The 8307-nt window shown below is 36.8% G+C and overlaps 2 protein-coding genes across 9 annotated transcripts in view; both read left to right on the top strand.

Moving 5' to 3' along the window:
• The first annotated feature begins 1869 nt into the window (after positions 1-1869).
• LOC122080331 (probable leucine-rich repeat receptor-like protein kinase At1g35710) lies at positions 1870-5366 on the top strand. 2 transcript variants are annotated; one of them, XM_042647282.1, is made up of 3 exons: positions 1870-2205; positions 3880-4509; positions 4839-5366. In XM_042647282.1, exons 1-3 carry the CDS (start codon positions 1947-1949, stop codon positions 5231-5233), a joined length of 1284 nt encoding a protein of 427 aa, XP_042503216.1. In that variant the 5' UTR covers positions 1870-1946; the 3' UTR covers positions 5234-5366. The 2 variants fall into 2 exon arrangements, with proteins under 2 accessions (XP_042503216.1, XP_042503215.1); XM_042647281.1 differs by having other exon boundaries at positions 1870-4509.
• A 1304-nt stretch (positions 5367-6670) lies between these two features.
• Positions 6671-8307, top strand: part of LOC122079816 (pentatricopeptide repeat-containing protein At1g71490) — a 6083-nt gene continuing 4446 nt past the window's right edge. For 4 of the 7 annotated variants that reach the window (XR_006140539.1, XR_006140537.1, XR_006140538.1 and 1 more), the window contains exons 1-3: positions 6671-7139; positions 7508-7690; positions 7794-8267. The gene's annotated coding sequence lies outside the window, so the exon portion shown is untranslated. Of the gene's footprint in view, positions 7140-7507; positions 8268-8307 lie in introns of all 7 variants that reach the window. The other 3 variants (XM_042646548.1, XM_042646546.1, XM_042646547.1) reach the window with 3 other exon arrangements.

Genomic DNA, 8307 nt, shown 5'->3' with positions numbered 1-8307 from the left:
TCAGGCGCAAGTGGTATTCTTCGCAGTGCATCTTCTCATTTGGGTTGTTATGCGATCTATGAGGGAATTGGAACTAACTTCATAGCTGAATTTGCTGCTTTCTTCCATGGGATAGACCGAGTATCTTTGAAGCAATTAGGAATTTATGGATAGAATATGATTTTCAAGCTGTTGTTTCTTGCATCAAAAGATAAAATATTCTATGGTGCTTTTTACAATGATGGTGGTACTACAAAGGTTATTTGGACAACATAACTTAGACTATATCTCATTGCTATCGGGAAATAAATACTATAGCGGACAAGTTAGCCAAGCATGTTGCTACTACTGGTACTTCAAAGATTTGGGATGCTTCTCCATCTTTTATAACTTATGAACTTGATTGGGACCTTCAACATAGGTCTAGATTTTGATTTATGTAATTTACTTTGTTTTCCTTATTTTGAGTCTCTTTTCTGCTGATGGCCATGCCGAAGGTAGAATAGAGACTTGAAAGGGATTTGTAACTTCACATTTGATGATTATTATTATACTTTTGCTGACCTTTAGCAAAAAAATGAGTATATATTTAGGGAGGTTTCCAGCAAGAGATATATAGGGGAGCACCGAAAAAGTGCGAAGAAATTGTATTGTACATAATAAAGTAGTAAGGTCATTTCGTGTAAGGTCCGTATATGTAGGATACTAAATAATGTCAAAAAAGAGGAGGAAAAATATATATTATAATGAGATAATTCAACATATAAAGATCTGGTGGATATTATGTCAGAGTTGAAGCAAAAAGTAGAGGAACTCTATTAGGGACACTCAAATCATTGCTTTGCGTAGGGAGAGGAGTCACCACAATAGGTTATTTGTCCCTTATTTTCTTCATTCATCGGAATGAAAAATCTGATGCTTCTTAGAAGAATGTAGTGTTATTTGTCCCTTATTTTCTCTTACCCTTTTTGAAATGACCCCCTTATCCTTCTTGTATGATACTCATCATGTGTTCCCATTGCTATTATCCACTAGCATACATAATATCGGCAGCATACCTATCCCTCTCCCAATTAATTTTTTTACTCAAATCCATTTCGTGTGAGAAGAAGAGAGATAGACAAAATGTGACAATGTACCCTATTTTTGTAGCTCAAAGAACATTTTCTCCATTTATTTATCCGTCTCCTTCTCAATATGGAATGGCCTTTTATTTCTTTTTCTTTAAGAGGAGAGAGATGATGATGAGGAAAATGAAAACAACTTATAATAAAAGGTAACATTCGACTTCGGAAAAAGATCTCTTCTCTCCCCCTCTTAAAGTACACATTTTTCTTACCTTAAAAAAAAATTATGTATTTTATAAGATTTTATATTTATTCTCTCTACAATTTGACTATTGTGCACTCATTTATTTTCTAAAATATTTTATTTATTTTTTTTCTCTCCTCTTATATACTTCTAGTCCCTACTTGCCATCAATTGGTGTGAAATGAAAGATTTAGAATAATGTTATGTATGCCATCATGTAGAGAAGTCTCCTGAACAATACCAATTGCAATACGAAAAATAGTTTGGTCAACAAAAACCCACATGATCGAAAAGAGAGAATGTCAATGCAAATCAAGTTGAGAAGGTGAGAGGTCATGGAAAACTATCTCCACACTGTCAGGTTTGGGATATTTTCCCATTAAGATGTCAACAGAAGAGGCAAATAATAAATAAATAAAAAAAAATTGAATAAAAATAGATAACAGATTAAGTTCATACCATCATTGGTATGGATACATGTCAAATCTGACCAAATCTTCAACTACTTGATTCTTTGGATTTTGCCAGCCCAATTTGGAGGGCTGACTCTAGAAATTTCTCCCAGATCTGCCAAAACAAGCTCATTTTAGGAAATGTTTTTTAGCTTATAAATAACTGAAGCTAAGCCCATAATCACTCCAAGCCCCCCATCTTCCATGGCCTCCTTCATCTGGACTCTGTTGCCATTACTAGCTCTTCAAGCCAGTTTGCTGCACTTCACCACTTGCCATGTTGATGCTACTACAGGTGAAGCTGAGGCTCTCCTCAAATGGAAAGCTAACCTTCAGAACTACTCAGCTGCTGCTCTCAGTTCCTGGATGACATCCTCAGTAAGTCCGTGCAAATGGTTTGGTATATCATGCAACAGGGCAGGAAGTGTAATAGAGCTAAATCTACCAGAGGCTAGCCTAGAAGGTAAGCTTGATAACTTGAGCTTCCCTTCCTTACCAAATCTCCAACTACTCAATCTTAGCTTCAATGAACTACTTGGAACAATACCTGCAGCTATTGGTTCCTGCTCTAAACTCACCCTCCTTGATCTCTCTGTGAATGTCTTTTCTGGTTCAATACCTTCAGAAATAGGTGACCTAAAAAATCTGGTTGAGTTAGACCTTAGTCGTAATGAACTCACTCATTCAATCCCTTCCACTCTAGCTAATTTAACCAATCTAAATGTTCTGTACCTGTACAGGAATCAACTAACTGGATCAATACCTCCACAATTAGGAGGTATGAAAAATCTGATTCTGCTTGAAATGGGAGAAAACAATCTCTCTGGTTTAATCCCTCCAACTTTATGTAATTTAAGTAATGTGGAAACTCTATACCTATTCCAGAATCAACTAAGTGGTCCAATCCCTTTGGAAATAGGAGATATGAAGAATTTGGTTCACTTGGGGCTAAATCAGAACAGTCTTATCGGTTCAATTCCTCATACTATAGCTAATTTGAGCAGGTTAAACACTCTACAGCTCTACCAGAATCAACTTAGTGGTCCAATACCTTCAGAATTAGGACTTCTAAAAAATTTGGTTGATGTGGAATTAGGTGGGAACAGACTCATAGGCTTCATTCCTCCTACTTTTGCTAATCTTAGCCATCTGACTAGGCTACAATTCTATAATAATCTTCTCACTGGTCCTGTTCCAAACTTCAAAAATTGCACTAATTTACTGTGGGTTGGACTTGAAAGCAACCAACTTGTAGGTGATATAGGTGATAGCTTTGGACTACACCCTGATCTTTATTATATCAACCTGAGTAACAATAGATTTCATGGGAGTTTGTCACCGAATTGGGGGAAGTGCTCGCAGTTGACGGTGATAAGGTTTTATGGCAATCTGATTAGTGGAAATATCCCACCTGAGTTTGGCAAATTACCTCGACTAGGAGTGCTTGACCTTTCTTCAAATCAACTAGTTGGAAAGATACCAAAGGAATTGAGTAACTTATCTGCTCTGTTCACCTTGAATTTGAATGAAAACCAAATTTCTGGGCAGATACCAGCTGAAATTAGTCAGTTAGTCAACTTGGAGCTCCTCAATCTCTCATCAAATAATCTAGTTGGATCAATCCCTGAGCAACTTGGTTCTTGCTCCAAACTGCACTCATTGAGCTTGAGCAATAATTCATTGACTGGAAGCATTCCATATCAGATTGGTGGTCTTGTAGCTCTCCAAATTCAACTAGATCTCAGTTATAACTCAATTGCTGGAGTGATTCCACTACAGCTTGGAAACTTGGTTATGTTGGAAACTTTGAACCTCTCTCATAATAAGATTACAGGGTCAATACCTTCTTCTCTTATTGGGATGGCCAGCTTGTCAACCATTGATTTTTCTTACAATGAGTTGGAAGGCATGGTTCCTACTAGCAAAGTATTTCAAAATGCTTCACCACATGCTTTTGCACACAACAAAGGGTTGTGTGGTGAAGTTCGAGGCCTCTTACCATGCAGTTCATTCCATGCTAGCATAGGATCAAGTATAATGAAGAACAAAGCCATGATTGCCATTATAATTTCTAGTACGACGGTGGTATTTCTCGCAATTTTAATTATTGTCATTATTTCCCGCGCTCGATATAAAGGGAAAAATGAGCATGCAGAAATAAAAGCAGAAGGCCATGGGAATGTATTTTCATTGTGGGATTTTGATGGGAGAATAGCATATGAAGATATTATTGCAGCAACAGAAGACTTCAATCCAAAATACTGCATTGGAGCTGGAGGTTATGGGACTGTTTACAAAGCAGAGCTTCCTAAAGGTGATGTGGTGGCATTGAAGAAACTTCATCCCTTGGAAGGTGAGGCACTAGCAGATGAAAATAGTTTCAACAATGAAATAAGAGTGTTAATGGAAATAAAGCATCGAAACATTGTGAAACTTTATGGGTTTTGTTCTCATCCAAGCTGTATGTTTTTGGTTTATGAGTATGTGGAAAGAGGAAGCTTATATAGTATCTTGAGTAATGAAGTGGAAGCTATGGAATTGAATTGGGAGAAGAGAGTGAAAGTGATCAAAGGTGTGGCCAATGCTTTGTCCTACATGCATCACGATTGCATTCCTCCGATAGTTCATCGGGATATTTCGAGCAGTAATGTTTTGTTGGACTCAGAATTTGAGGCTCTTGTGTCTGATTTTGGAGTTGCTAGACTGTTAAAGCCTGATTCATCTAATTGGACAACACTTAAAGGCACTTTTGGATATGTTGCTCCAGGTATTTTCCTTGTTACTAAGTTAGCATTTTGGATATTTCTATTGTAGGAAACTTCTTTATCACCTTTTTTACTTCTTGTTTTTGTTATTATCCTCTTCATCTTTGTTATCAGTACTGTTGTATAAAGTTTCTTTCACAATCCATAAGTAGTTAGGAACCAGGATTTTAATGGAACATAGTGATCCACTAAACTGATTAGTTGGATCATGAAATATGTTCATTAAACCTGAAAATCCTGACAAAGTAGATGATATCTCTCTCCCTCTCCGTCTTGACATTTTCCATGTCCATATTTAAGTGATTTTTCCATTTTTCATCTACCCTTGCAGAGCTTGCATACACCATGGCTTTGACAGAAAAATGTGATGTTTATAGCTTTGGAGTATTGGCATTAGAAACGATAATGGGACGACATCCAGGGGAATTCATCTCTTCTTTAACATCACCAGTTGGCCAAACTGCACTATTGAAGGATGTGTTAGACCCACGTCTTCCATTCCCAAGTGATAGTAAGATTGTAAAGGACATAATCACTACTGTGACAGTAGCTCTTGCATGCTTACACATCAACCCGCAATCCCGGCTAAGCATGAGGGAAGTTTCAAAGGAGCTACTTACTCATCAGCCATTCTTCAATGAGCCCTTTACTGCACTTACACTAGGTCAGCTGATGTATCTCACTAATGGTGAAGAATCACCTTGTGTTGTTCAGTTGTTGGGCTAGTTTGTGTCTGTATTGTTTACGTTTGGGCTCTATATAGGTGGCCATCCATGTACTACATATATTGTCTCCATGATCTGTGTGAAGGGTTAAGGATTGTTCTACCGGAGTGTGAAATGTCTAACAATATCTTAAATTTGTGCATATTTAAATCTGTAAGCTTAAAAATCAAAATAATCATTCTCTCTAACACCTTAGAGCATTTTAGTAGATGTCTCAGAAGTTCAATTTTATCTTCTTGTCTGCTGAGATTTGACCACAACACCTCCATACTAGTGCAAGGCTGCATACCAGTTTATTGAAAAGTTGCATATCTTCATAGTCTCGCCATAAAAAAAAAAAAAAAACTTATTTAGTTAAAGGAAAATGAACTCTAACTAGAAGCGTGGCCCCTACACCAGCACCCCAGCTAGTGAGAGCACACACTCAAACATGTGCGATGGTCATTTCACACCCTTTTGTGTTTGTGCGAGGAACTCGTTCCCTTTAGTTAATGCTAAAAAGGGGGAAAGTATTGTTTGTTCGGGGTGACCCGCCCAGAAAGAGGGATGCGGTGATCATTTTGTACCACCCCTAATTTGAAACCTCATTCACTGTCACCATACATTTTCAGAAAACATTTATTACATCCCCTACTTGTATAACAAAACTACACATAAGTCACCCCATGTTTTGAGAAAATATCTAATACGTCTCCCACTTGCATAACAAAATTACACATAATTCCACTATGTTAGTTGGAAGTTCTTTCATTCGGATGGAGAATTATTCGTTTTATTAATTCAACGATTCAGTCAAAATATTGGTAAAAAAAGCAGGGATGATAAAATTTGGATTCGTACTGGGATAAAAAAATTATTCTCTTAAATAAAAAAAGACAAAAAAATTGGATGCTATTTTTAATTTTTATAATACTTGTTTCATATTATCTATCAATTATCATATGTACATAACATACAAATGATATAGAAATTAAAAATTAAAATTATAAAGCTAAAAAACAATATATTTAATTTTTTTTCTAAACTCATTTTTTATTATTTAAATATGAGAGAGAGAGGATTGAGGAACAACCTAATTGAATCCACATCACTCACCATACATGTTCACTTAAAAACTAGAGAGAAAGTCTCGGTTGGAAAATTTAGTCAAATCAAAATGAGGTGAGATTTTTTTTTTTTTTAAAAACTGGAAGAAAACCTCATGAAAGATAAATTTTGTCCATTTTTATTAAAAATTTAAAACAAGAAAAAAAATTGATATTGAAGTAATATATGCATAATAATTATACTATTTTTAAAATTTATTCAAGATGATTTTTTTTTTTTTTTTAAGATTCGAATAAAATTCGATTCGATAGAATTATTCGAGATTTCTAAAAAATTCTGTAAAGTTTCAGCTTTTCCCGAATTTTGTCGAATCAAATTATTCTTAAAATTCGCTAAAATTCGATTCGATAGAATTATTCGAGATTTTTAGAAAATTCTATAAAGTTGCAGCTTTTCCCAATTTTGTATTTGATTCGAAGTCGAATCAAATTATTCTTAAAATTCGATCGAATTATTCGCAATTCGCCAAATTAAATAACTAAGGTTGGAACTCGTTAAATGGTGACGCCATGGGTTGATGTTTACTAAACCCTCTATTGTTAAACCCCAGATGGAATGATGAAAACCAGTCAGGGCTTCTCGGTTCCCTTCCATGGCTGATCTTCTGCTGCTTCTCTGTTTTCTTAGCAAACCCTCTATGGCGATCTCTCAGAAATCGGGAAGAAGCAGGTGGTCACGGCAGCACTGGAGCTGTAGGAGATGAGGGCTTGCGAAGAAAGTTGCTGGATTTGGCCTTCCATCACTCAGTGAGCTTGCCAGGCTGCTGAGATCATTGCCTCTGTTAATGGGATTAATCGTAGGTATGCTGAAACTACATGTATTGATTTCCGGTAATTGGTGGTTGATCAGGATTATACATTTTCAACTTTTTTTCCCCAAATCAGAGAGAGTGAAACGGCATTTGGGAACACGGTCCTCTCTTCTTTCTCTCTTTCTTCGTCTTCCTCTTCTATTGCTACAGTATTTCTTCCAACCGGCAATGACTTTTACTTGTATTTTCTCTTCCTTTTCTACCCTTCATTTGTTTCATTCTTGCCTGAATCGCGTGGGCGGGGATGAATTTCTCGTTGTTATTCTTTCTTTGGAGCTCTAATGGCTGCCATTCTGAGTATCTTTCATGGGTCTCTGTTGGTTCGTCTCTAAGACTGGTTTTGTGTTCTGATAATAGGGTCCAACAGCACATTTTTCGCTCTTAAGGGATTGAAGTGTCGATATTGGAGCCTTTTCTGCCTACGTACTGAGTAGCACTGTGAGTTGTACAGTTTCTTGGATGCTCGTGGTTTGGGAGCTTACGAAGTGAAGAACTTGGATGTACTTGCATAGATAAGGGCAGGTCGGTGGTCTTCAACAAGTAGGTTTGATATAGAGGGACATAACAGAGTAAAAGAGTATTTTCCAGTTTTTTTTTTTTTTCCCTAAGCTAACACCATTATTCACATTGGCTGCGTCTTCAGATTTTCCGGAGAAAGCTCCGGTAACACCCGCTCGCCCCTTTAGTCGAGGGAGCTGGTTTCCTCCATCGGAAGTGATTTCTCTCTCTCTCACAGATGTGTTAGGAATATGGCCGAAAAAACTCCATTAAATTTAAAGGAGGAGAAGCGCATTCTTCCACCTTCACAAGTCAAAACTCTCTGTTCTTGTTGATTTCCTGCTATACTCAGAATCTCTCGATCCATTACTTTCTAATCTCTGGTGGGTTTTGTTCAGAATAAAGCATTAAGATTAAGCAGAGGAGTCAAGAAGATTGGGAGCTCTTTTTTATGAATTGATCAACAGATTGGAACATTAAAAGATTACCAACTTATTAGTCACTGGATGTTGTTTGAATGAACTATATGCGGTGTTCCTTCTATCATTGTGGTTCATACATGTCAATGAGTGATAAATCGGTATTTCTCTAGCAATTCAATTGCAAAAAAATCGAATGGGTGAGCCCTTTTTTATTCTTCACTTACCCCCCCCCCCCAA

This window comes from Macadamia integrifolia, chromosome 5, assembly GCF_013358625.1.
Source record: "Macadamia integrifolia cultivar HAES 741 chromosome 5, SCU_Mint_v3, whole genome shotgun sequence".
In the NCBI taxonomy this organism is placed as follows: domain Eukaryota; kingdom Viridiplantae; phylum Streptophyta; class Magnoliopsida; order Proteales; family Proteaceae; genus Macadamia; species Macadamia integrifolia.
Note: the sequence above shows the minus strand (reverse complement) of the source record. Positions and strands in the feature narration are given on the sequence as shown.

What these genes read in the sequence shown, in the direction of transcription:
- LOC122080331 (XM_042647281.1), top strand. Translation starts at nt 1,947, where the DNA reads ATGGCCTCCTTCATCTGGACTCTGTTGCCATTACTAGCTCTTCAAGCC. An exon ending in TTTTGGATATGTTGCTCCAG is followed by an intron (nt 4,510 to 4,838) that starts GTATTTTCCTTG and finishes CTACCCTTGCAG; the next exon opens with AGCTTGCATACACCATGGCT.